At 43.3% G+C, this 27,715-nt stretch overlaps 2 protein-coding genes across 2 annotated transcripts; both read left to right on the top strand.

Moving 5' to 3' along the window:
• The first annotated feature begins 686 nt into the window (after nt 1–686).
• rcor1 (REST corepressor 1) lies at nt 687–11,485 on the top strand. Its single transcript, XM_059353964.1, has 13 exons — nt 687–1,267; nt 1,366–1,425; nt 2,074–2,154; nt 2,231–2,283; nt 8,010–8,171; nt 8,276–8,394; nt 8,840–8,918; nt 9,009–9,059; nt 9,144–9,290; nt 9,443–9,520; nt 10,523–10,580; nt 10,670–10,908; nt 11,079–11,485. The coding sequence occupies exons 1-13, from the start codon at nt 1,102–1,104 to the stop codon at nt 11,124–11,126; spliced, it is 1,341 nt and encodes a 446-aa protein (XP_059209947.1). The 5' UTR covers nt 687–1,101; the 3' UTR covers nt 11,127–11,485.
• Nucleotides 11,486–12,747: 1,262 nt separating this feature from the next.
• On the top strand, nt 12,748–26,662 carry traf3 (TNF receptor-associated factor 3). The gene is made up of 14 exons (XM_059353791.1): nt 12,748–13,026; nt 17,343–17,493; nt 19,418–19,583; nt 19,677–19,728; nt 20,668–20,772; nt 21,395–21,559; nt 22,312–22,392; nt 22,508–22,582; nt 22,660–22,752; nt 22,827–22,967; nt 23,798–23,975; nt 24,188–24,531; nt 24,673–24,864; nt 25,201–26,662. The coding sequence occupies exons 2-14, from the start codon at nt 17,346–17,348 to the stop codon at nt 25,234–25,236; spliced, it is 1,776 nt and encodes a 591-aa protein (XP_059209774.1). The 5' UTR covers nt 12,748–13,026; nt 17,343–17,345; the 3' UTR covers nt 25,237–26,662.
• The last annotated feature ends 1,053 nt before the right edge of the window (nt 26,663–27,715 follow it).

Below are 27,715 nucleotides of genomic sequence, written 5' to 3' on the forward strand. Positions count from 1 at the left end.
TTAGAGCCATAAAATATTTAATTGACAGTTTAGTGCAATAAATGATGAATAAATGGTTTATAACACTTTAATATAAAAACCTGTTTTAATGAATGTTCAGTGTTTGTTATAGATATATTAAGATCTATTTTATATATTATTTATGTTTATTATATTGAAGTTAATCTGTTAATAAATACTCAGATTTAATATTTCTGTCAGACTGAAGCAGAGCGGATCAATAATCATCATTAATAACATGTTTATAAATCAATAACACAAATTATTATTTATAAATGCTCTCTATTATCCTTATTGTGTATATATTGTTTAAACCTACAGAGTTGTCCTCTTTGTTTCATTTTTATTATATTTTATTGTATACTTTGATTCCATTGATCTGTCTATCTATCAACATACACTCATATAGGAATTAAAACAGAATGTAGAATATAAAAGACATATACATTCTACAGCTCTACAACGTCATTTAGCTTTTATCCAAATACATAAAGTTATTTCATGTTGTTATTTTATATTTTTTCTTTCTGACAATATTTATTATTTCACATCAGAGAAAAATAGATTGTGGCTGTTAAATTCAATGTTGACATACATTATACATGTACACGCACGCACACATGAACGCGGGCGCGCACTCACTCTCTCTCTCTCTCTCTCTCTCTCTCTCTCTCTCTCTCTCTCTCTCTCTCTCTCTCTCTCTCTCTCTCTCTCTCTAATCGATCAGCTGCGGTGTGCTTGATCTCCTCTGATCGGTTCCGGTCCGGATCGATCCTTCTTGCGGTGCTCAGTGTCTCCGCTCGGTGTGTCGGTCCGTTTCGTTCTGGTTCGTTCTGGTTCGTTCTGGTTCCGCTTGCTTGTTCCGGAACTTTTGGAGCTCCAGTGTTCAGCTGGTCTCTGGTCTTCCGCCCGCTGCTTCCTCTCTGATCCGCCTCCGAGGCTCCGAGACTCACACCGGAGCCTACCGCCGCCGTCCGGACCGAACACTCCGCTCCGCTCCGCGAGTTATCCGGTTCGGTTTGGTTAGCAGGGCACTTAAGCTAACTTAGTAGCTAAGTGTTAGCCTGAGTTAGCAGCTAGCAGCTAGCCGCGGAGTTCCTCATGCCGGCGATGCTTCAGAGGAACCCGGAGGCTCCGGGGAAGAGGAGAGGCAGGGCCCCGGGGCCCGGGGCGGCCCATCCCGCCGGGAAGAGCCTGTCCGGGAATGGAACCAGCACCAGCTGCTGGGAGGAAGGAAGCTCCGGGTCCAGCAGTGACGAGGAGCATGGTGGGTAGCCTCGAGCACTGGAGGACCGCCGAGTACTGTGAGTAGTACTGTGTGTACTGTGTGTATTCAGACTGACCCCTCTCTGTCTGTGTGTGTAGGAGGAGGGGGCATGCGGGTCGGACCGCAGTACCAGGCCGTGGTCCCGGACTTTGACACGGGTAAGGCTCTGACACGGCAGCGGAGAGGTAGCCTCGAACAACACGAGCACTGAAGTACATGATCCTCTCAAACTGTCCCAGAACCGGTCAGACCGGATCTGGTTCTATGGTAAACGAGTCCCAGGGATCCAGCAGTGGTTCTAGTCCTGGTTCTGGACCTGGTTCAGACAAAGTGCAACAGATCACTTTTAGTGTTTGTGTTTCTACTGGATCAAACTTCCTGTCCTGTCTTTATCATAAAACCTACAAATAGATTGTTGTTCATAATATATTAGATTTTTGTTATTGCCAATTAATCTGCTGATTATTTTCTGGATTTCTGGAAGAGGTTTTTGCTCTCTATAATGTAGATCAGTGTTTAGAGTCCAGGAAGACGAAAACTCTGAGACATCCAGGTCAGGATTTGAACCAGATAAATAAAAATAATTCAAATGTGTTAGCTGATCAGGTTTTGGATTCTTGTAGGTAAATGTTTAACCACAAATAATTCGACTTGCATTGTGGGAAGTTTTGTTTCAAACCTGTTTGAGAACAAAACAGAAACTTGTCTGTTGGAACCTCAGGCCAACCAGCCTTTATGTTAACCTGTGTGTGTGTGTGTGTGTGTGTGTGTGTGTGTGTGTGTGTGTGTGTGTGTGTGTGTTTCAGACGTGGCCCAGGCAGCTCAGATCAGAGAGAACCTGGGCATGCTAGTCTGGATCCCCAGCAGCTGTCTGAACCAGACTCAGTGTAAGAAACAACAGATTTAAATTCTGCAGCAGTCAGAGAACGAGACGCTGATATGATCAAAGCTTTTCTCTTCCAGTGGACGAATACATCGCCATCGCCAAGGAGAGGCACGGATACAACATGGAGCAGGTCTGTGTGTCTGACTGTATATCTGACTCTGTCTGACTATCTGACTGTCTGACTGTATATCTGACTGTATGCCCGACTGTAAATCTGACTATGTCTGACTGTATGTCTGACTATATATCAGACTGTATGTGTGACTGTGTGTCTGACTATATATCAGACTGTATGTGTGACTGTGTGTCTGACTGTATATCCGACTGTGTCTGACTATGTCTGACTGTATATCAGATTGTCTGTCTGACTGTATATCTGACTAAATGTCTGACTGTATGTCTGACTGTTAGGGCAGGGGGTAAACGATTAATCAGGTGATTATTTTATCGGTTAGTTGACTAATCTAACGACTAATTGGACGATTAGTCTAACGATTATTTTTTCTTTTGCTCGATTAATAAAAACTATAATGTATCTCAAATAAATACCAAAACATTCTTAATAATATACTTTATTAAACACTGTTTTACACAGCAAAATAATTATGTTATACAAAATAAAATTATACAAAATACAGCCTGTGACTAACTAAAATCTGTCCTGTACAAAAGATTTTAAAAATGCAGTGCAAAAACAGTACAGACATTCCTGAGTGTTTTTCACATAACATTCCCAACATAAAACCTGATGCACAATCAAACTGACTCTCTTAACTGCTATTCTGTCAGCTTACATGCTTCTCTCCTCCCTCTCATCCATCACCATTCATTACTCTTCTTCTACACTACCTACTATGAATTACTGTGGAGGAGTGTGAGCATGTCCACATGCTCTTTGGTGAGGCTTGCTCTCTCTTTTTTTGCTTACAATGGTCCCTGCTGCAGAGAACAGACTTTCAGAAGGTGTGGATGTTGAAGGGGCAGCCAGATAAGATTTCGCAAAAACAGCCAGGGCGGGGAACTTCGTTTCATTTTCTTTCCACCATTGGAGTGGGTTTTTGTCCTTTGGAATTGGTTTCTCCCCAAAATATACAAGCACCTCATTCCTGACAGCATCTTCCCTCTGGTCTTGGAACTTGAGTTTTCCGGGAGTTTTTCTTGGAACAAGGGCCGTGGCGAAGATGCATACATTGTTCCCGTCTTCGTCATATGTAGTCTCCATCTTCCATCTGAAAAATAATGGATTCAAGGTGCTTCGAGAGAAATCAATAGCTCTACATAATAGAGTGCTAATTGGAAAACATTGAAAGATGCAAACTGGGAAAGCTTAATTCAAATATTCAGTTAGTTCACTATAAAAGATTTAAAGAGCTGAATGATTAAACTAACCTTGAAGCAATCTCTGCTGCGGCTGCTGTTTGAAAGTTGGTGATGGGAGCAGACTCAAAGGCTGTCTGCGTGGACTTCTGTAGGCCTTTCACCAGCGGAGGCAGGACAGAGACTGTGACGTTTGCCTCTCCACTCAGGGAGATGGTGGCTTGCTCGAAGGGCTCAAGTGCTTGCTGTAGGTCCTCCAGGAGGATCCACTGGTCAGCTTTCATATCCAGGTAGTGCTTTGCTACCTTGGTGACCTCGGGGTCTAAGAGGGTTGCGGTTACAGGCCACCGCTGCTCAAGGAGGCGTGTGATCATGTAAAAAGAGCTATTCCATCTGACGGGTACATCCTGCGACAACTTGTGTTGAGGTGTGCCCATTTGCTCTTGTTTGAGTTTCAGCTTGGCCATGGCCTGGCTATGGCCAGCACATCGAAGTGAGGCAACGCAATGCCTCTCCTCAAGGATTCTAAGGGCTTTAGCTGCATTATCGCCTAGACATCATCACGGAGAGAGAAGTCAAATTTCTCGGCAAGCTCTTGAATCCAGCGAGCGATGTTGTCTCCAGTGTGTCTGTCCTCAAGGGGCTTTGTGAACAGAACATATGAGACCATCTCCCAGTTGTCGTTGATGTAGTAGCAGTTAACTGCTGCTAATGGTGGCTCTTCTTAATGAGCCGGAGGCTGGCTTGTTAAGAAGAGCTCTGGCTGTTATGATCGAATATTAATCGATTAGTATCCCACGATTATTGAATAGTACTTTTGCCTGACATGCACATCCCTAGTGGCAATACTTGTCCAGGCATCGGTGGTGAGTGTTATTTTTGAGGGCCTCTTCTTTAGGTTTTCCTTCAAATCTTCAAGAATACTTGATATGCCTTCTCCATCTGCTTTGTGAACCACCACCTGGAGGGACACTTGAAGCTTGGGCAGGCATATTCAGTCATGTCTATGAAGGCTTCACCCTCAACAAGAGACAAAGGCCTCATGTCTTTGACGATCACCTATAAGATAAAGAAAATATTATTATTATTAATAAATATTATTAATATTAATAACAACATAGCACCTTTCATAATTATTAGACAATCCAAACAAGGACACAAAGAAAAAGGCCAAGTTAACTGAAGAAATACCCATAACCAGTGGCGGGCGACCGCCCCCCCTCGTGCCTCCATGGTTGAAAAAGTGCGCTAAAGTGCCCTCTAGAGTGGTGAAAACGAGAGGAAGTGCCTTATTGGCTGCCCTTTACACATGCAGAAAAATGATTGGGTGCCCTCTAGGGTGCCCCTTCATACAAAACATTATGATTATGTGCCCTCTAGAGCAAAAAAACTTGATAATGTGCCTTAATAAGTGCCCTTTTAGTGCCCTTCTGCCCTTCTGGTGCCATGGTGCCTCTCTTTGGTAGCCGAACGGGGAATGCAAAAGAGGCGTTGCTTTCATGTGGGGTCGCTGTGGGGTGACAAACAGCTACATCAAGTGGTACTAAAATCAGCAATGGATAACGAAGCAAAAAGCAGATTAATAGTCTGCCTGTACCCGTAATAGAAAAGCGCAATTAGATGCCAAGTTAAAAAAAAACACGATAAAGTGCCCTTGCAATAGAGAGAGAAAAAGAATCCCAGGGAAGAAAATGATCTGCAGTGATTTAAAAAAATGTCTCATTAGGATATCAATAAAGATTCTATAATACAATATCACCCAACTGTGAAAAATTTTATGTGAGGTGTTTGCTCTCATTAAGCTGAAAAAGCGGATTAGATTGATGCATTTTACTTAAAAAGTTAAAAATTTTCTCCCGAGGGGGCATGCCCCCGGACCCCGCTAGATGGTTCGGTTCGATGTTTTTTTATTGTCAGTACCATATCATTAATTACTTTGATCTGGATCTCCTTTAACTTAATGCTAATTGTAATAAAGGATGAGGTCTATTTCATCATACATGATGCATCATAGCTTTTTGCGTGCTGGTGGGCCCCTATGTTGTGCAGAATGTGCCCTTTTTATTTTTTCGCCCCTGCCCTTCAAACAGTCTGAGTCCGCCACTGCCCATAACCTAGCTAATAAATATAGGACACAAATCAGGACACAATAAATGGGATCAGGACAGCCATTCCCTCCTAAAAGATGCTCAAAGCAAGCAAATAATTACTTACTCTCAAGACCCTTTTGCTCAGTTCGGCTGCCTTCTGTGGAGTGCATTGTGTCTCTTTCCCAAGATAGGACAGCAAGGTTCTTTGCTTTGTTCTAGAAAACACAATAGCAATGCATATTAGATCAAAAAGCTATGACAGTGGGGCATTTTAAAATCTACTCTTAACCTCATTGTAGTGCTATGCTATGAGTAGCTTATTTGAATGCTAATGTGGTTACTTTTAAAAGTAATGTTAAGTCCAACAATGCATTTCATGTTTATCTAGAGACTTGTAGAGTACTCTATCTATACCGTAAAAATGTTTCGTACTCAAATGAGCCCTATCACACTTGGATGTGGTGCTCATTTTAATGTTTTCAGTGCTCATCAAAACATTCATGCATTCATTCATGAGCACTGCACACCAGCTTATGTGCAGCCCTGGCTGCACATAAGCTGGTGTGCATATTGCTTGGCTCCATTAGTTGACATTGGCGAACTAGCATAGTGATTCATGTTACATACAATAAGCTGGTAAACGTTAGTCTAATGTTATGTGTTTGACTCGTAAACGACCACAGCATGAGTTAGCTCCCTGTGCAGTTTGTTCGTGCTAGGTTGCTGTGTTCTGCAGCTCTAAACTAGCTACCATTCCAGCCAACATTAGATGCAAACTAATGTTAACTAAACTAACACAGCTGTATCTGACTGTATGTCGGACTGTATCTGACTATGTCTGACTGTATCTGACTGTATATCTGACTATGTCTGACTGTGTGTCTGACTGTGTCTGACTGTATATGACTGTATGTCTGACTGCATGTCTGATTTAATGTCTGACTGCATGTCTGACTGTGTCTGGCTGTATATCTGACTGTGTGTCTGACTGTATGTCAGACACACTATTACTGTTCTATTGTTTACTACATCTCTTTGTATTGTTTTATCTATTTATTGTTTGTGCAGCACTTTGGAAACCTAGGCCCTCATTTATCAAACGAGCGTACGTCAGAAAGTGAGCGTAAAGTGGGCGTAAGATGATTTCTACGCAAGCCTCGGCATTTATCAATATGGACGTGAGCGGACGGTACGATCAGATCGCACGTCTGCTCTCAGCTCATGTACGCAAATTTGAGTCAGCGTGAAGTCCACACATCTGAGTCGGAGAATTGATCTTAGACTATTGTATCGATGCCTGGAGCTGATAAAACTCTGTGGTGTTTTGATTTTTAATAGTGACAAAGCAAAACATGTTTAGACTACATAATTTATCATTAAAACATAATCCAAAAATAAATACACCCTGCGATCGTGAAATTCTTTAAACAGAATACCAGCCAAGGATATTAAATGTTGTTGTCTTCTGCTGTTTGCTGTTATCCAGCTCCGACACCGGAGCGTCAGCGTCTCTTTTACCATCGGTGCTGCCCGAATAGAAACATTTCCAATCAGCGCCGTCCCACGCTCCTCTGACTAGGACATCATTATTAGTAAATGTAAAGAGGTGAATAATATATCTCCATCATAATAATAGCAATATTCGGATATTATATAGATTGTTAGGCTATATATATCACGATGTAATTACTCAAACCTCGCCGGGAGTTTAATAGTCCGCTACTCTGCTGACAGCAGCACTGATTTCCTTCTTTTTCACTTTTTATGCTGCCAAACAAAACCAGTTTGTTGTGTTGCAGCTGTTGGACGTCATCGTTTCACTTTCTGACTGAGAAATTCCTCTTCTTTTAGAATTAAAACTTACTTTTAAACATTGTTTACCTCCAACCAAAAAGCTGAAAACTTTTAAGTCAGTGCTCCAAATGTAAAATATTCAGTGAACTTGTTTGAGTTTATAACTATAAGTAGGCTACTTTTATTTCATAAACCTCCGTCGCTGCGTATTTCTTTAATATGTCTATATTGCCCCTATTGTTAATTGTAACGGTGCACTTTGCTAATAAAGCTGAGTTTAGAGGGTGAAAAAATCCTCTTTTTGGCCGTATTGCGCTGTTCGGTGTCGTAAACTCTGAAGGCGAGTCTTCTGAATCGGGTATATATTAGGGCGTGGTATTTAAATTACGCATGTTTCGAGCCGCCACATTTATCAAAAGCCGATCATTCTTACGCTGTGATTGGAGAGATACGATCGTTTGATAAATCACACGTGGACCCTGTCGTAAGACCAAATATACACTCGGATCTGCGCTCGTTTCTACGCTCGCTTGATAAATGAGGGCCCTAGTGTTTGCTAAAAGTGTGCTATATAAATAAAGTGGATTGGATTGGATGTCTGACTGTGTGTCTGACTGTATGCCTGTCTGTCTGACTGTATATCCTGTGTCTTCAGGCTCTGGGGATGCTCTTCTGGCACAAACACAACATAGAAAAATCTCTTGCTGACCTGCCAAACTTCACTCCATTTCCTGACGAGTGGACGGTGGAGGACCGAGTCCTGTTTGAACAGGCCTTCAGCTTCCACGGCAAGAGCTTCCACCGCATCCAGCAGATGGTACGGCACCACAGAAACCACAAGTTTATTTACATCACTGGTCCCAGTCTCTGACACTGGGACCAGTAGACTGTGTGTCCATTGAAGACGGTTTCTCTGTGCAGTTACCTGACAAGTCCATGGCAAGTCTGGTCCGGTTTTATTACTCCTGGAAGAAAAGTCGCAGTAAAACGAGTCTGATGGACCGACAGACAAGAAAACACAAGAGAGAGAGAGACGACAGGTGAGCTGCACCCTGCACACGTAACACTCCGGTAACACTCCGGTAACACACAGGTAACAATCCGGTAACACTCGCATATCACACACAGGGAACACACAGGGAACACACAGGGAACACTCAGGTAACACTCAGGTAACACTCAGGTAACACTCAGGTAACACTCACATAACACACAGGGAACACACAGGGAACACACAGGTAACACTCAGGTAACACTCACATAACACACAGGTAACACACAGGGAACACACACAGGTAACACTCAGGTATCACTCAGGTAACATTCAGGTAACACTCACGTAGCACACAGGGAACACACAGGGAACAACACACAGGGAACACTCGGGTAACACTCACATAACACACAGGTAACAGTGTATTTACCTGTGTTCAGGTGAGTCGTGAGATGTTTCTGGACAGTAATAAAAACTTTAAACCGTTTCAGTGACGATGAGGTTGAGGACAGAAACTTAAATCCTCCGAGTGATTCTGAGTTTGAGCCAAACAAAGACGACAAGAAGGAGGTAAACGTTTTTACTGACTGTTTATTAGTTGTTTATTGTTTTTTGGATGTTAATTGTTTACTGGCTGTTTACTGACTGCTTTTGTTTCAGGTGATTTCTGCATCAGAGAGGTCAGAGGTCAAACCAGCTCCTGGACTGAAGGTAATAACACCTGTCTGTCTCTCTGAGTACCTGTCTGTCTCTCTGTCAGGTGGTAGTAACCTGTCTGTCTCTCTGGACCTGTAGACAGGCAGTAAGGCATCCCAGCGGTTGAAGAAGCGTCCTCCCAGAGGGATGTTTCTTAATCAGGAGGACGTCGTCTCACTCTCGTCTTCGTCTGCTCAGGGACTCATCAGACAGCTGGACTGTCAGCTGGTCTCCATCAAGAGACAGGTCTGTCTGTCTGTCTGTCTGTCTGTCTGTCTGTCTGTCTGTCTGTCTGCCTGCCTGCCTGCCTGCCTGCCTGTCTGTTTGTCTCTGTCTGTCTGTCTGTCTGTCTGCCTGTCTTCCTGTTCTTACATCACGTTTTAACTTCTGTGTTTCAGATTCAGACCATCAAACAGTCCAACAGCTCTCTGAAGGACAAAATCAACTCAGGGGTGGACGAGTTCCGACAGCCCGAGGTAATGGCTGCAACACAGCACCGCAGCAACTCAAACCACAAATACATAAAAAAACGTCTGGTGTTGTTGGTTGTCTGTTGGTGTTGCTGGTTGTCTGTTGGTGTTGTTGGTGTTGCTGGTTGTCTGTTGGTGTTGCTGGTTGCCTGTTGGTGTTGTTGGTTGCCTGTTGGTGTTGTTGGTTGCCTGTTGGTGTTGTTGGTTGTCTGTTTGTGTTGTTGGTGGCTTGTTTGTGTTGTTGGTTGCCTGTTGTTGTTGCTGGTTGCCTGTTGGTATTGTTTGTCTGTTGGTGTTGTTGGTGGCCTGTTGGTGTTGTTGGTTGCCTGTTGGTGTTGCTGGTTGTCTGTTGGTGTTGTTGGTGTTGCTGTTTGTCTGTTGGTTTTTGCTGGTTGTCTGTTGGTTTTTGCTGGTTGTCTGTTGGTGTTGCTGGTTGCCTGTTGATGTTGTTGGTTGTCTGTTGGTGTTGTTGGTTGTCTGTTGGTGTTGTTGGTTGTCTGTTGGTGTTGTTGGTTGCCTGTTGTTGTTGCTGGTTGCCTGTTGGTATTGTTTGTCTGTTTGTGTTGTTGGTGGCCTGTTGGTGTTGTTGGTTGCCTGTTGGTGTTGCTGGTTGTCTGTTGGTGTTGTTGGTGTTGCTGTTTGTCTGTTGGTTTTTGCTGGTTGTCTGTTGGTTTTTGCTGGTTGTCTGTTGGTGTTGCTGGTTGCCTGTTGATGTTGTTGGTTGTCTGTTGGTGTTGTTGGTTGTCTGTTGGTGTTGTTGGTTGCCTATTGGTGTTGTTGGTTGTCTGTTTGTGTTGTTGGTTGCCTGTTGGTGTTGTTGGTGTTGCTGTTTGTCTGTTGGTGTTTGTTGGTTGTCTGTTGGTGGTGCTGGTTGTCTGTTGGTGTTGTTGGTGTTGCTGTTTGTCTGTTGGTGATGCTGGTTGTCTGTTGGGCTGTTGGTGTTGCTGGATGTTTGTTGGTGGTGCTAAAGTTGCTTTTCGTGTCTTCAGCTTCTTGTTTTTGTTTCAGGTGAATCAGAAGTTTAACACTCGTTGGACCACAGAGGAGCAGCTGCTAGCAGTACAAGGTGAACCCTGTTAGTTTTAGTTTAATTTGTTTAAGTTTTGAGTCTGTGATTGGTCAGTAACTCTCTCCCTCTTGTCCAATCACACACAGCCATCAGGAAGTATGGGCGGGACTTCCAGGCGATCTCAGATGTGATTGGTAACAAGTCGGTGGTTCAGGTGAAGAACTTCCTGGTGAACTACAGACGGAGGTTCAACCTGGACGAGGTTCTTCAGGAGTGGGAGGCTGAACACGGGATGGAGGCGGGACATGGAGGAGGAGCAGAGGAGGACAGGATGGAAGAGTGTCCTGCTGAGGAGGAGGAGGTCCCAGTCAGGGAGACGAAGGAGGTGAGGACATGCAACCGGACAACTTCGACTGTGTCTGTACTGTGACTCTACTCTGACTCTACTCTGACTACTGTAAATCTATTGTGAATCTACTGTGTCTCTACTCTGTCTCTACTGTGTCTCCACTCTGACTCTACTGCATCTTTATCGTGTCTCTACTGTCTCTGCAGGACTCGTCCTCCCTCGTTGTGGAGCCCCAGAAGCCTCTGGCATCCTGACTCTGTGACTCCGCCCCTCTGGTTTCATGATGTCATTAAGTTTTGTTTTATTTTTATTTTTTGTGTTGTGTTGGACTTTATTTTGTCAGTTTGAGGTTTATGTCCTGAACCTGACGTCACTGCTCTCTGGACCAATCAGAAATCAGACCTGACCTGTCACGTAAAGTGGACGGGGCCTGTTTTTTGTCTCTTTTTATTAGATTTCTATTACAATTCTATTGTTTTATGTTTTTAATCTTTTGTTTTGGTATCTCTCTGTGCGTGTTGGGGTGATGTCACTCAGGGAGGGGGCGTACGGCTTGTTGGAGGAGTGACAATAAAACCAAAGTTCCTCAATAAATGAATTTGTTTCTTCTTCAGTTTCTTCTTTTTTCTTTCTTTAAAACGTCTGTGAAATGAAAACACGTCAGTGAAATATTCTAACTTCTGCTTTCTTGTAATGATGCCCAACTTTATTAACATGCAGCTTTATGAGAGGAACCAGAGATAATCACAAAGAAATTAAGAGATTTTAACTTCCGCTGTAAACTGTTTATCTTTAGCTCTGAAGCTCATATCCATCATTCATATCGAGCAGCTTTATTCTGATCTGAATGTTTGGATATAAACTGTTCCTGCAGTGCCCCCTGGTGGTCACTCTATATTATCACATTAATTCTGTTACATGAGAACAAATCCAATAAACAGTAACAAGAGAAAAGTGTTCAAATCAAACCAATGATATTAAATATAGTTTATAACATATCAGCTGATAAATTCCTTAATTTCATATATTTAATATTGACATGAACTAAGAAAATGTTTACTGTTGAATATTAACATTAAGAAATTACAGAAATGACGAATGTTTATAACAGAAGAACGACTGATTATAAATATAAGAAAAAATATATTATTGTTTGATGCACACAAAAAAAGTGCAAAACGAGGGGTTAATATATATATTATAATGTAAAATAACTAATGCCATATGGGGTTTGTGGCGCACACACAAACACACACGTGTGTATATATATATATGTGTATATATATATATATATATATAGTGTTTGCAGGGATTATTGTATCTGTCTTTGTTTTGAACTTACACTTATATCATTCTCTCTCTCTCCTTTCTCTCTGTCTCTCCTTTATCTCTCATTTTAATGGCTGGTACAACTAAAGGTACATTTGTTGGAACAAATATAATGATAATTACCAAAATAGCTGATAAGAGTTTTATTTAAGAGCTGATATCTATACATTTAACATGGTTTTTTGGATAATAACCAAATTCATAGTCAAGAAAACCATGGATTTAGATCTCTCCTGTAGTGTTTTATGATTTCATTGTGTTCAGTTTTCATTGTTTGAAACTTACTTTTTCTCTCTTTTCTTTTAGTATGATCTTTTCCTTTTACATGTTCCAAATACAATTAAATTTAAAAAATAGTAGCGGATATGTTGAGACACTTCAATTATCATTTAACTGATGTATATGTTTACAAACACTGGCAGGGTTTTTATGGTTTAAACAGATGAGTTCAATAAAGTGGAAACAGCGCCCCCCGTCCCGGTCCCGGCTGCGGGCACAGCGCCCTCGTGTGGCCGGTCCCAGTCCCGGCTCCGGGCAGCTGGGGGATTTCCTGGGCGGAAGCAGCGGAGGGGGTTTCCAGTGTGATCAGCCCAGTCCTCTCCGCTGGATCTTTGAACTGGATCCCAGAGACTTGTGTCCCTCACACACAGCCAACAGAACCTGGACATCCCGCAGAACACCCGAACCCGAACCCGGACCATGAGGAGTCCGCCCGAGGCCCAGAGGCTCCGAGGCAGCGGCAGGTCGACGGTTTGAGTCCCGGAGAGAGTCCGCCGAGCCCCGGAGCTGCTGAGCGGAGAGCCGGGGCCTGCGGAGGAGATTCATGTGAGTCCACAGAACCAGAACCTCAGGAGAACCTCAGTAGAACCTCAGGAGCTAACAACATGTTAGCTGTTAGCTCAACACAACAGATGCTACAGCTAGGTGTGTGTGTGTGTGTGTGTGTGTGTGTGTGTGTGTGTGTGTGTGTGTGTGTGTGTGTTTTGTGTGTGTGTGTGTGTGTGTGTGTGTGTGTGTGTGTGTGTGTGTGTGAACTAAACTGATCTTTATTGAACAAACTGCAGAGAAACATGAAGCTTACAGTGTGTTAGCATTAGCCTTCAGTCTGTTTACATCAAGGAACTGATCATCAATAACCGATCAATAATTGACCAATAACCGATCAATAACTGATCAGCATCAGTCAGACATGGAGAATATTCAAAATATTTAACTTGCAGATGAACCTTCCAGTTTATTTACATTAATATTATTTTGCATCACAAGTTAAAATTATATTTTATGTCAGATATTAAATGAGGCTTTAGCCATTAAATATTAATGAGGTAACGCCAAGATATAAAATTATTGTATTTTGTTGATATGTTAGATTCAGAGTTTTTAACTTTTATCATCGTAAATCAGAAAATATTGTCAAAAGTAAAAACACCAAAACAGATTTTTTTTGACAGTTTTTTGTGATTCTGAATAAAATGTAGAAATCCTGTTAGAATGATGAATATATTTATTAAAATCAGTTTGTTGTTCTACAGACTGCAAATAAACAGAAGATAAATATTGTTTAAACAGAAAGTTTCATCTGAAGAATAAAATATTTAATTTCTCAAATGTTCATTTTAAATATGGAAATAATTCAAAAACATGTTTTCTGTTAAGAATTAGTGTTTTAGTTTTAAGTCTTTATTAAATATTTATATGATCATAAACAAAATGACAGAAATAAAACAATATTAATAATAATAAACTTTATTTATGAAACACAGTTAATAATATCAAACATTTACAGTGAAAATAAAATAAAATGTATCTGAAGCTTAAGGATCATAAAATAATTCAGACTGAATATTAAAACAATAATTTAATAATGAAAGTTTAATCTTTATAAACGTGACAGAGATTTAAAACATTTTCACTTTAACATGAAATAAAACAGAAAAGAAACAAATGTGAGACTCTACAAACTGAATCTGCTTTAAAAACAACAAATCAAAACGTCTGGTCATAGTTTCACATTTATTCTCCAGAAAAAATGTCACGAAGTTCAGATTCTCGTCTGGATGTGGAGATAAGTGTCGTTCCTGGACTCCTGCAGCGCCCCCTGCTGGACTCCTGCAGCAACGTCTGCAGACAATTTTTCTAATAACGCTGAATATTATTATTTTATTTTCAGTCTTGTTGAAGTGTAAGCTGCTTCAGGTGAAGTTTCACTCTGAAACAAATCAGAAGTTCAATCAGAATATCAGACAGACTGGTCCTTACTGGTCCTAGTGGTCCTGACTGGTCCTGCTGATCCTGTCTGGTCCTGCTGTTCCTGATTGGTCTTACTGGTCCTACTGGTCCTGGTCGTCCTGACTGGTCCTTACTTGTCCTAGTGATCCTGACTGGTCCTGACCAGTCCTGCTCGTCCTGACTGGTCCTAGTGGTCCTGACTGATCCTAGTGGTCCTGACCTGTCCTGCTCATCCTAGTGGTCCTTAACGGTCCTGACCGGTCCTGCTCGTCCTGACTGGTCCTAGTCGTCCTGACTGGTCCTAATGGTCCTGCTTATCCTGACTGGTCCTGCTGATCCTGACTGGTCCTGCTGGTCCTGACTGGTCCTAACTGATCCTGACTGGTTCCCGCTGGTCCTGACTGGTTCCTACTGGTCCTGATTGGTCCTGACTGGTCCTGACTGGTCATGACCGGTCCTGCTGATCCTGACCGGTCCTGCTGGTCCTAGTGGTCCTGACTGGTCCCACTGTCCTACTAGTCCTGACTGGTCCTGCTGATTCTATCTGGTCCTGACTGACTACTGTCCTACTGGTCCTGACTGGTACAGGATATCATTTGATTCAAACAGAACAAACTAGAAACGGTTTTGTTTCTGTTGCAAGCTTTATGTTAGTTTGGTGAGTTTGACAGGGGGCGGGGCCTTCAGCTGCTGACCAATCAGAAACACATGGCATAATGTCACGTACATTCAGATAAAACCAGTCCAGAAACGCTCCCTGGCTGGTGCCATTTATTTAAGTGAACATAAATACTGTATAACAACAGGAGTACCTTTTTGAAAAATCAAAGCTCCATAAAGTGCACATTTTTTTTTAAATTAAATAAAAATAGCTTATGAAATAAAATAGGCCAATCTTTTCTGAAATAAATATATTTATATGAGAAAAGAATAACGAACATTACAAAATAACTAAATATGACAAGTCCTAGTAAGGGCAGCATTTATATAGAAAGAAAGAGAAAAAAATATATAACTATATCGATATATGCGATATGGTCTAATTCCATATCAAATTTAAAAATATATCGATATATTTTTTATATCGATATATCGCCCAACCCTACATCAGAGCAGATTGTTGTCTCAGCTTCTACCAAGAATATCTCATCTCTGTGTCTTAAATATTGTTATTGTCATTGTGACATGATGAGATCATCTGGACACCTTCACCAACACACAGCCACCTTATTTCCAAACATTCCCTCTTTATTGTTATGAGTGACGCTCGGCTTCACTGTAAATCCTCACAATCACAAAATGTTTTATTGAAACTAAAGAAACCAACAGAGTCACTGAACATCCCACTGACCTAACAGGGAACTATCCACAGTTTCTGTTCAGAGGAAAACCCCTCACACACTTTCTGTTTCTGTTCATCTACAGAACTGTCTGTCGCTGTCTGTCTGTCTGTCTGTCTGTCTGTCTGTGTCTTTATGTCTGTCACTGTCTGTCTGTCTGTCTATCTGTCTGCCTGCCTGCCTGCCTGCCTGTCTGTGAGCACATCACTGACACATTTTATTATAATAATATTAATAATAATAATAAACCAGTCTGCTGGACTGCTGCTCTGATCTTTCCCGTTCATCTCGTTGTTCAACAACAAAAGACCTGAAGAAACGTTCATAAAGCTGACTGAGGCAGGTAGGGCTTTTATTTTGAAGAGTGGTCAGGAAATCAGTCAGTGATGATGTCACTGTGTGTGTGTGTGTGTGTGTGTGTGTGTGTGTGTGTGTGTGTGTGTGTGTGTGTGTGTGAGTTAATGATGCAGTCAGTGGAAAAGCCCCTAGCATCCCCAGAGCTGAGCCCTGACAGGAAGTGGTGTGTGTGTGTGTGTGTGTGTGTGTGTGTGTGTGTGTGTGTGTGTGTGTGTGTGTGTGGTCAGATTAAAGGTCAAAGGTCACCTGTTGCTTGTTGTAATGTTTTTATAATGAAGTTTATTAAACTTCAGAAGTCAGCTACTGTGTGTGTGTGTGTGTGTATATTATATATATATATATATATATATATATATATATATATATATATATATTGCAGTGTGAAATGTTTCTGTCAGTCAGAATGCTTTCAACAACAGATTAGTTAGTAGTTTATAAATGACAGTGAGACGTGTTTAAAGCTGCTCAGGTGATCAGCAGCATTCAGCTCCCTGTCGTTGTTGTTGTTTATTTATTTCCCTGTTTATGTTTTCACTGCCAACTTTCCAACCATCAAAAATCAGCTGTGAGGATATTTCAGTCTCGCTCCGCAGATCTTTGTTTTCTCAGTTTCCCTCTGACTGAGAAGAGACAGCCTGTAGGTCAGAACATCTGGTTATTTCAGTAACGACTCGTCAGGTAAATGGGGTGCACTTATATAGCGCACACTGGTGCCACCTGCCACCATTGGGAATTCATTCACACAGATGAACACAGCATCGGGAGCAATTTGGGGTTCAGTATCTTGCTCAAGGATACTTGGACATGTAGGCTGCCATGGTCGGGGATCGAACCACCAACCTTCCGATCAGAAGACAACCTCTCTACCAACTGAGCCACAGCTGCCTCAGGTCGTCAGGTCACAGTTAAATGTTTCTGACATTAAGGACAAATTATATCTGCGTATTAACTTTTTCATAAAAACGAAACTAAAACAGCAAATAACTGCCAGCTGAGATCAGATCAGATGTTCCTTTATTAGTTCCAGCAGCAAAGATAGAAAGAAGCATCAATAAATTAACAATAAATAGGAAGAAGCAATATTAACCAGAAATGTAACAGTAGTAACTGTAACACTTTAAACAATAAGAATTATTATATTAGAATCTAAATATACAATCTATCTCTGGAAGTGGTTCCGTCTCCTGACCGACTCGTCTCGTCCTCTCCCCTCAGGTCATGTCAGCGGGGAGGAGTGCTGACGGGAGGGAGGTGCAGATTCCCCTCCAGCAGGTGGCGCCCTCCCTGACCACGCCCCTTTCTGTGGCCCTGCCCTCTCACCGCCAATCCAATCCCTGGCCTCCCAGTGACCTCTCCCCCTCACAAGGTAAACACCTCGTCAGCTGGTCCCAGCCCTGGGCTGATCTCAGGTGTGTGTCTGATCTCAGGTGTGTGTCTGATCTCAGGTGTGTCTGATCTCAGGTGTGTGTCTGATCTCAGGTGTGTGGCTGATCTCAGGTGTGTGCCTGATTTCAGGTGTGTGTCTGATCTCAGGTGTGTGTCTGATCTCAGGTATGTGCCTGGTCTCAGGTGTGTCTGATCTCAGGTGTGTGTGTCTGATCTCAGGTGTGTGTCTGATCTCAGGTGTGTGCCTGATCTCAGGTGTGTAATAATAATAATAATACATTTTATTTAGCAGCGCCTTTCAGGTCACTCAAGGACACTTTACAAGTTAAAACAAGAGCAAACAGATAACAAAACAAAACAAAGACAAAACAATTAAAAGTGCTAGTAAAAACATCATGACATCTATAGTGAGAATGCTATCCTGAAAAGGTGGGTTTTGAGAGAGGATTTGAACTGAGGGAAGGAGTCAATGTTTCGGATGTCCGGTGGGAGTGAGTTCCAGAGTTTGGGAGCAGAGCGGCTGAAAGTTCTGCTCCCCATGGTGGTAAGCCGGGCACAGGGGGGACAGTTAGGTGGATGGAAGAGGAGGATCTGAGGGAGCGGGTGGAGGTGGCAGTGTGAAGGAGGTCAGACAGGTAGGGAGGGGCAAGGTTGTGGATGGCTTTAAAGGTATGAAGAAGAATTTTGAAGTTGATCCGAAAGTTAATTGGAAGCCAGTGGAGTTGCTGTAGGATGGGGGTGATGTGGTGGAAAGAGGGGGTTTGGGAGATGATACGGGCAGCTGAGTTCTGGACCAGTTGGAGCTTATGGAGGGATTTCTGGGGGAGGCCGAAGAGGAGAGAATTACAATAATCGATACGGGAGGTGACAAGGCTGTGTACAAGAATAGAGGTGGTATGGGGGGTGAGGGAGGGACGGAGGCGATTTATGTTACGAAGGTGGAAGTAGGCGGTGCGGGTGGTGATGTTGATATGGGATTTGAAGGAGAGTGAGCCATCGAGGATGACACCCAGACTCTTTACCTGGGGGGAGGGGGAAACTATGGAGCTGTCGATTGAGAGGGAGAAACTGTCAACTTTGAGTAGAGTGGATTTAGTACCAACTAAAAGGATTTCTGTTTTATCACTGTTAAGTTTGAGGAAGTTTGAGGTGAACCAGGTATGAAGTTCAGAGAGGCAATCTGTCAAGGATGAGGGAGGGAGGATGGAGTTGGGTTTGGTGGAGAGGTAGAGCTGGGTGTCATCCGCATAGCAGTGAAAAAGAATATTGAATTTACGGAAAATAAGGCCAAGGGGAAGGAGGTAAGTAATGAAAAGGAGGGGACCCAGGACAGAGCCCTGGGGGACACCAGAGGAGACAGGGGAGGGTTGGGAACGGAAGGATTTAAGTTGGATGAACTGAGTGCGGTCTGAGAGATAGGAGTGGAACCAGTCAAGAGGGATGCCAGTGATGCCGATGGAGGATAATCTATTGAGGAGAATGGTGTGGGAGATTGTGTCAAAGGCCGCACTCAGGTCAAGGAGGATGAGGATAGAGAGCAAACCAGAATCAGCTGCAATAAGAAGTGTGTCTGATCTCAGGTGTGTGTCTAATCTCAGGTGTGTGTCTGATTTCAGGTGTGTGCCTGATCTCAGGTGTGAGCCTGTGTCCAGGTGTGTTTCTGATTTCAGGTGTGTGTCAGATCTCAGGTGTGTGTCTGATCTCAGGTGTGTGCCTGATCTCAGGTGTGAGTCTGTGTCCAGGTGTGTTTCTGATCTCAGGTGTGTGTCTGATTTCAGGTGTGTGTCTGATCTCAGGTGTGTGTCTGATCTCAGGTGTGTGTCTGATCTCAGGTGTGTGTCTGATCTCAGGTGTGTGTCTGATCTCAGGTGTGTGTCTGATCTTAGGTGTGTGTCTGTGTCCAGGTGTCCCTGCAGGTTTCCTGCCCGTTCATGGAGGATTCAGAGATCACTTTGTGGAGACTCCAGAAGCCAAGTACTGCTGCGAGGCGTGCAGGCTGATCCTGTGTCAGCCTCGCCAGACTGAGTGTGGTCATCGCTTCTGTCAGAGCTGCATCCAGGAAATCCTCAGGTGAGCTCAGGTTAGACAGGATGCTTAGAGTTGTTTCTGTTGAATCAGGTGAAGCTGTTGATCAGTAACCTGATGTTCCTTTTCCTCCTGCAGTCACACTAACCCAGTATGTCCAGCTGACATGGAGCCTCTCTTCAAAGACAAGGTGGGCAGGAAGTGACATCATAAATCAAGTTATCAAGTTGTTCAAGCTTCTTCTTATTCTTCTGTTTCTTCCGTGTTTTTTTTCGGTCGACTACTCCTCCCAGAGTTTTGGTCGCATATACACTAAAAAAGTATCAAATCAACTGGCTCGGCCATGACAAGTGTGCTATAACTTTTCTAAGGGTTTCGGCAAATGGTTTTTAAATTATTCGATAAAAAAACACAACAAAAAATACCCCCAATGTTACCTTATGGAGAGGCTAGGGTGGATGACATCATCACTAGATTGCAGAGGGAGAGAAAATTTGTCAAAAAATACATTTTTGAAACTGAGCTTAAGGCCGCAGATACCACTCTACAGAAATAATTTATACATAGAAACGTAGGAAAATTGGTTTTCTCACTCATTGGACTGCTAAAGCTGTCAGAGTTATAGTTTGGGCGTAGGACGCAAAGATGATCCAACAACACCAACAGGATGCTCAAAGTGAAGTCGGTTCACTGATAGGAGCTACGTTTTACTGTTTTTCGCCCCCTGTCAGTGGCTTCACAGGAGCAGCTGATTTTAGTTGATTGCTCTGCTCTGATTGGTGGACGCCACCTGGCCCTGATTGCTTAGCTACCAAAGCCTGCCCCCCAACACACGCACACTAACTGAAATCTGTCAGTTTACACTAACTGACCAGTTTCACACTACTTTCAGACAGACAGACAGACAGACACACCCACACACCGAACAGACACACACACCAACACCTGCTTTATTATCTTACATGACTTCCTCCTCTTTTCCATTTTTAAAACGGTTGAAATTGTAATCTAATAATGCATGGGTGAGAGTCACAGGCCAGAGTCGAGCACACTCAGAATTTCTTTAGAAATTTTCTAGTTGATTGATTATTGACCAGTCACTGAAAATGTTTATGTGTTTATGTTGCAGATCTTCAGAGACGTTTGCTGCCAGAGGGAGATCATGGCACTGAAGGTTTACTGTCGCAGTGAAGCAAGCGGCTGCCAGGAGCAGATGAGCCTGCAGCAGATACCTGTGAGCTCACACGCAGTCCTGCCCTCTGATTGGCTGCTACATTAACCTCACACACTGACAGCAGTTTAACCTAGGGCTGAGCGATATGGACCAAAAGTCATATCCCAATATATTTAGGCTGAATATCGATATACGATATATATCATGATATTTTTATCACAAAATGAGAGCAAATGTTCAGTCAAAGTCAAATATGACATGTCACAAGTAGTTTTATTGAAACCGTTTATTTAAGTGAACATAAATGCTGTATAACAAAAGGAGAATAAAAGGAAAATATCTAAAATAAAAATAGCCTTTGAAATAAAATAGGTCTTTTTCTGAAATAAATATATTTATATGAGAAAAGAATAACAAACATTACAAAAGAACTAAATCTTACAAACCCTACTAAGAGCAGCATTTATATATAAAGAAATCATTTTTTAAAAACTATTGATATATGCGATATGGTCTAATTCCATATCACATTTAAAAATATATGAATATATTTTTTATATCGCCCAGCCCTAGTTTAACCTCTGACGAGAAAGACTAAAGGACTCCCAGGTGTCTACTTGAAGACCACCGTCCATGTCTTTCTGTCTGTCTCTCACCTGTCTGTCTGTCTGTCTGTCTGCAGGACCACCTGAACGTGTGTCCCTACTATGAGGTCCCCTGTCCGCTGGGTAAATGCAAAGAGCGAATGATGAGGAAAGAGATCCCCGACCACCTGAGCTGGAAATGTAAACACAGAGAGAGCAGCTGCGAGTTCTGTATGACCAAGATGCCTCTGACCGACCTCCAGGTACCTCATGACACCACTGACTCATGGCTAGTTGCAGGTTTGGGGACTAGTCGCAGGTCTGGGGACTAGTTGCAGGTTTGGGGACTAGTCGCAGGTCTGGGGACTAGTTGCAGGTCTGGGAACTAGTTGCAGGTCTGAGGACTAGTTGCAGAGGTCTGGGAACTAGTTGCAGGTTTGAGGACTAGTTGCAGGTCTGGGGACTAGTAGCAGGTCCGGGGACTAGTAGCAGGTCCGGGGACTAGTTGCAGGTCTGGGAACTAGATGCAGGTCTGAGGACTAGTTGCAGAGGTCTGGGAACTAGTTGCAGGTCTGGGGACTAGTTGCAGGTCTGGGGACTAGTTGCAGGTCTTGGAACTAGTTGCAGGTCTGAGGACTAGTTGCAGAGGTCTGGGGACTAGTTGCAGGTCTGGGGACTAGTTGCAGGTTTGAGGACTAGTTGCAGAGGTCTGGGAACTAGTTGCAGGTCTGGGGACTAGTTGCAGAGGTCTAGGGACTAGTTGCAGGTTTGAGGACTAGTTGCAGGTCTGGGGACTAGTAGCAGGTCCGGGGACTAGTAGCAGGTCTGGGGACTAGTTGCAGGTCTGGGGACTATTTCGCAGGTCTGGGGACTATTTGCAGGTCTGGGGACTAGTCGCAGGTCTGGGGACTATTTGCAGGTCTGGGGACTAGTTGTACGTCTGAGGACTAGTCAGTTGAATCTGTTGAAGTTTTTCTTGTGATGATGATGAAAATAGAGTTTCTGTATGTTTCAGAAACACAAGGAGACGGTGTGTCCGGCGTTCCCCGTCTCGTGTCCCAACCACTGCTCCTATTCCTCTCTCCTCCGGAGCGAGGTACGGACACCCAGTCAGAGTTTACTGCAGTTCTGTTTGTTGTTTCACCTGTTGAACCCCCAGGACCAGGACCAGGTAGTACTGATGACACTGATGGACTGGTTTTGTGTTTCAGCTGTCCAGTCATCAGCACGACTGTCCCAAAGCTCAGGTGAGCTGTCAGTTCCACCGCTACGGCTGCATCTTTAAGGTAACTCTTCTTCTGCTGCTGCTGCTTCTCCCTGTGGACTCCAGTGTACCATGTGTTCACACTCTCGTGTTTTTCAGGGTCTGAACCAGGAGATGAGGCAACACGAGTCCACCTTTGCAGCTGAACACCTGAGAATGATGGCCAACAGGAACTCCACTTTAGAGAACAAGGTAAGCACGGCCACCAGAGAGCAGCTCCGCGGCAGGCGGAGCTCAGCCGGCTGACACTCTGTGTGTGTTTCCAGATGGAGGATATTAAAGGTGAGCTGTTGGAGAGGTACAAGGTGCTTCCTGCTCTCAGCAGTCGACTGTCTGAGCTGGAGAACCAGAACGACGAGCTTAGAGAGAAGAACCGACAGATGGAGCAGAAACTGGCCGCCATGCAGGTAAAACTAAGGCCAGGTAATATATTAATATAACAGATGTCATAAACAAAGTGGCTTAAAATTCTATAAATGAGTAATATTGACCCACACAATTAAAACCTTAAAATGAATTCAGTTGGCTGTACAACAAGTCAGTGCATTCTGTTTTTATTACATTTTTGGAATCAGTTGGTAAACTGAAGTTTGGCGGCTGCTCCTGGAGACCAAAACACCAAACTCTGGCCTGTTCTTACAGATAGAGTGGAAGTCTGAAAGGATTGCATGCTGTTCTGTTTACATAACATCATAAATAATCTGACCTGAAAATAAAGATGTACAGGATCATCTCAATAAATTAGAATATGATGGAAAGTCCATTTCCAGTAGTTCAATTCAACCAGCCCCAACCAAGTATTGAGTCATATAGATGGACATACTTTTCAGAGGACAACATTTCCATATTAAAGATACTTTTTAAAATTGGTCTTTTGTAATATTATTTTTTTTAGGCCTTCATTAAATGTAAGCAATAATCATTATAATTAGAAGAAATTAAATAAATGAAGACATGAAATGTTTCATTCTGTGTGTAATGGATCTATATAATGTATTATTTCACCTTTTTTAATTGAATTACTGACATAAATAAACTTCTCTACAATATTCTAATTCATTGAGATGCACCTGTATGTGTTTTTAGTCTGGGTGGGAACAATAAACACTGTGAGGGCAGAGGGCTTTGATTTAAACTGGGATGCAACTGGAACCAAAAACTGGAGGTGAAGCCTCATCGGTCAAACTGACAGATCCCGCCCCTGAACCTGGACCGCTAATCATCTCTCTGCCTACAGAAACTGATGAGCTCTCACTCAGAGAAGCTCATGGGGGTGGAGATGGAGCTCCAAGCTCTCCGTGTGCTCAGAGATGAGGTGGAGAACCTAAGAGGAACGCTGGAGAACGTCCGGACGAGACTGAACGCTCTGGAACAAGGGGGACGCAATGGGAGTGGATCCACAACACATACTCTGGGTAAGAACACAGGCTGGGGACCATATATCTGTGGACTAGTTCCAGAAGTCTGAGGACTAGTTTTAGAGGTCTGGGTACTAGTTCTACAAGTCTGCGGACTAGTTTTGGAGGTCTGTCTACTAGTACCTGAAGTTGATGGACTAGCTCCAGAAGTCTGGGGATTCAAACACAGTGAATAAATAACTCCATGATAAATATTCACCTCTCTGCAGCCTCCTTGGAGACTCAGCTGAATCGACATGACGACATGCTGAGTGTACACGAGATCCGATTGGCCGACATGGACCTGCGTTTCCAGGTGCTGGAGACGGCGAGCTACAACGGGACCCTGATCTGGAAGATCCGCGACTACAAGAGACGGAAACAGGAAGCGGTGGCGGCAAAGACACTGTCGCTGTACTCGCAGCCGTTTTACACCGGATATTTCGGATACAAGATGTGCGCGCGCGTCTACCTGAACGGAGACGGCATGGGCAAGGGGACGCACCTGTCGCTGTTCTTCGTGGTGATGAGGGGCGAGTACGACGCCCTGCTGCCCTGGCCCTTCAAACAGAAGGTACTGACCCGTTACTGAAGGAGTACCAGGTGTTTCTGAGACTGGTTGCTTCTTGTGGACTCAGTTAAACTTTCTGTTGTTTCGGCGTTAAAACGTTACTGACGGACCTGTCTCTGTCTGTCTCCTCTGTCTGTCTGTCAGGTGACTCTGATGCTGATGGACCAGGGCCCGTCGAGGAAACACTTGGGTGATGCCTTTAAGCCTGATCCAAACAGCAGCAGCTTCAGACGTCCAGCAGCAGAGATGAACATTGCCTCCGGCTGTCCTCTGTTTGTGTCCCAAAGTGTCTTGGAAACGGGCAGCTACATCAAAGACGACACCATCTTCATTAAGGTGAAGACCCGCAAGCTCCTGCTACTGTTCCTCTGCTGTTCGACTTATTTAAGAGACGGACTGATGGCTGAAGCAGGACTGGTTTCAGAGTTCTGATGACTGGTTTCAGAGTTCTGATGACTGGTTTTAGAGTTCTGATGACTGGTTTTAGAGTTCTGATGACTGGTTTCAGAATTCTGAGGACTGGTTCCACAGTTCTGGTGACTGGTTTCAGAGTTCTGCTGACTGGTTTCAGAGTTCTGAGGACTGGTTTCAGTGTTCTGGTGACTAGTTTCAGAGTTCTGTAGACTGGTTCTGCCGTTTGGTTTAATCTGTTTTGATTGGTTTGATTGGCAGGTTACCGTGGATACCTCCGACCTTCCTGACCCGTGACAGTGCAACCCTCTGACCTCTGACCTTACTGGTCTGAGATCAGCTCACCTGTCCACGCCTGATAGAGCAAAGCATGATGGGAAGGCTCAGCGAGGCTCATCTCTCTGAGGGCAACGCCAACATGAAAAGAAGAGGCCGACAAGAAGCAGCCAATCAGAGTGAACATTACAGAGACCAGAGGGCGGGTCTTCTTCTGATTGGCTGATGGACTACAGTGTGTGTGTGTGTGTGTGTGTGTGTGTGTGTGTGTGTGTGTGTGTGTGTGTGTGTATGTGTGTGTGTGTGTGTTTGTGTGTGAAAGGATCAGTGTTGCCATGGTATCACCATGGTGATATCACCCAGAGCCAACATGGCCGCCGCAGCGAGGACTTGTTGCTGCTTGTTACTGATGCCGTGCATCAAGCTTTACTTCCTGTTTATTACCTGTTTACCAAGACCTGCTGGGAAACCGGCACGGCCACAGAGGAGCTCAGGACACTAGCACAGACCAGCAGGATCCAGAACCACCCAGAACAAACCACAGCCAATTTGTGAGACCCAGAACAGGGGCGTCAAGAGAACCGATGCGTCGGTACAGAGTTGATCCTGAGAGACAGTGGCTGTGTTTCCTTTAGTCCTGACGGGTTCACTTCAGTCTGCTGGAGACTGGTTTCAGAGTTCTGAGAACTAGTTTCAGAGTTCTGGGGACTGGTTTCAGAGTTCTGGTAACTGATTCCAGAGTTCTGGTGACTGGTTTCAGGGTTCTGGTGACTGGTTTCAGAGTTCTGAGGACTGAGTTCTGAGTAGAAACAGAGCAGCTAATCTCTACAGCCGAGTCTTCACTGCACCTTCTGTCTGTGGCCGGGGCACAGAGGGAACCAAAACCAGAACAACAGCAGAGGAACCGGTTATATAAGTTCTTCCTGAACAGCAGAATTCATCAGGATGGTTGTTCATCATGTATCTGTGGTCAGGAAGAAAAAAAGGGATTTGTTGTTAGTTTTTGTATCCGCGGGTATCAAGAATCCATGACCCAGTACAGACCAGAACAGGACAGAACAGACTAAAACAGACTAGAACAGACCAAATGCGAACATACTAGAACAGACCAGAACAAAACAAAACAGACCAGACTAGAACAGAACAGACCGGACCAGACCAGACTAGAACAGACTGGAACAGGCTAGAACAGAAGAGAACAGACCAGACCAGACCAGACCAGACTGGAATAGACCCGTAGGACTTGTTTCAAACTGCAGTGTTAACATCGATCTAACTGAGTCAGATGTTTTTGAGGTTTGTTTTTGTCGTCACAAGTTTATAATTTTTAATTTAAAATATGATTGTAATATTATTTTATGTGGTCAGATATTAGCAAGTGAACGACTTGTGCTTTAACTGGTGTAACTGGTAGGAGATGACGTGATGTCGCCTTAATCGGCCAATAGCATTGGACTTGTTGAGACTTGATCTGTTGGGACAGAGACTGGTCCGGGTCCCCCCTTCAGTCTGTGAGCTGTCGGTACTGTTTCAGCATGTGACGAACTCCACGGCAAAACCACAACCGATGAGATGAAGTTTAGACTCAACAGCAGCTTCAACAACTCCACATGTCAGTGAGACAGGTGTCAGTCAGTCTTACCCTGACTGGAGGAGAACTGGACTGTGCTGGAGCTCCTCTGTGGTTTGTGGGTTTCTCCGTATCGACAGAACTCAACTGACTCTTTTGATTCATTTGCACAGTTTGAATGTTAAAGTGTGAAAATAAAAATATATTAAAAAAAACTGAAGCCATTTTATTTATTCATTGTTATTATTATTATTATTATTATTATATATCATATATTATTATTTATTATTCGATCACATGAAGTGAATTTTCAATTGGTTGATTGGATGATTAGACTGAAATAATAGATTATCTCCACAGTTAAAACCATCACTTAAATCAATCAGTAGATTCTAGAGAGATTCAAAGATTCTTCCAGCTGTAGCTTCTCCAAAGAAAATTCAAAATCCATCTGTTGAAAGAAAAACCTGTAAAATGTTTGAATGATATTTGCCTTGTTGCTGATATTTCACCTTCAAACATGAAAGCTGAATAATGTTTCTGCACATTAAACATTTTGATCTGTAAACTGTTAATTAACTGATGAAACTCATCTCTACTGCTGTTTATATTAAGATTAAGATTAATTACTTTTATTAATCCCACAATTGGGAAATTCAACCTCTGCATTTAACCCATCCTTTTTTACACACAAGTGAACACACCCTGCAAGGAGCAGTGGGTAGCACATTACTGCGCCCGGGTTAACAGTTGTAACCAAAATGTATAAAAATGATCATTTAGTAATGAAACAAACCCAGGAGACATAAAAAAAGAAAGACACAAAATGGCTAAAAAAAAAAAAGACACAAAGTTGTCCTGCAGGACCAGTGGTCTCCGTACTCCTGGACAGGTACTGGACCTACTGCGGTTCAAATGGGCTGTAGGTGG

This window comes from Centropristis striata, chromosome 16, assembly GCF_030273125.1.
Source record: "Centropristis striata isolate RG_2023a ecotype Rhode Island chromosome 16, C.striata_1.0, whole genome shotgun sequence".
Lineage (NCBI taxonomy): Eukaryota > Metazoa > Chordata > Actinopteri > Perciformes > Serranidae > Centropristis > Centropristis striata.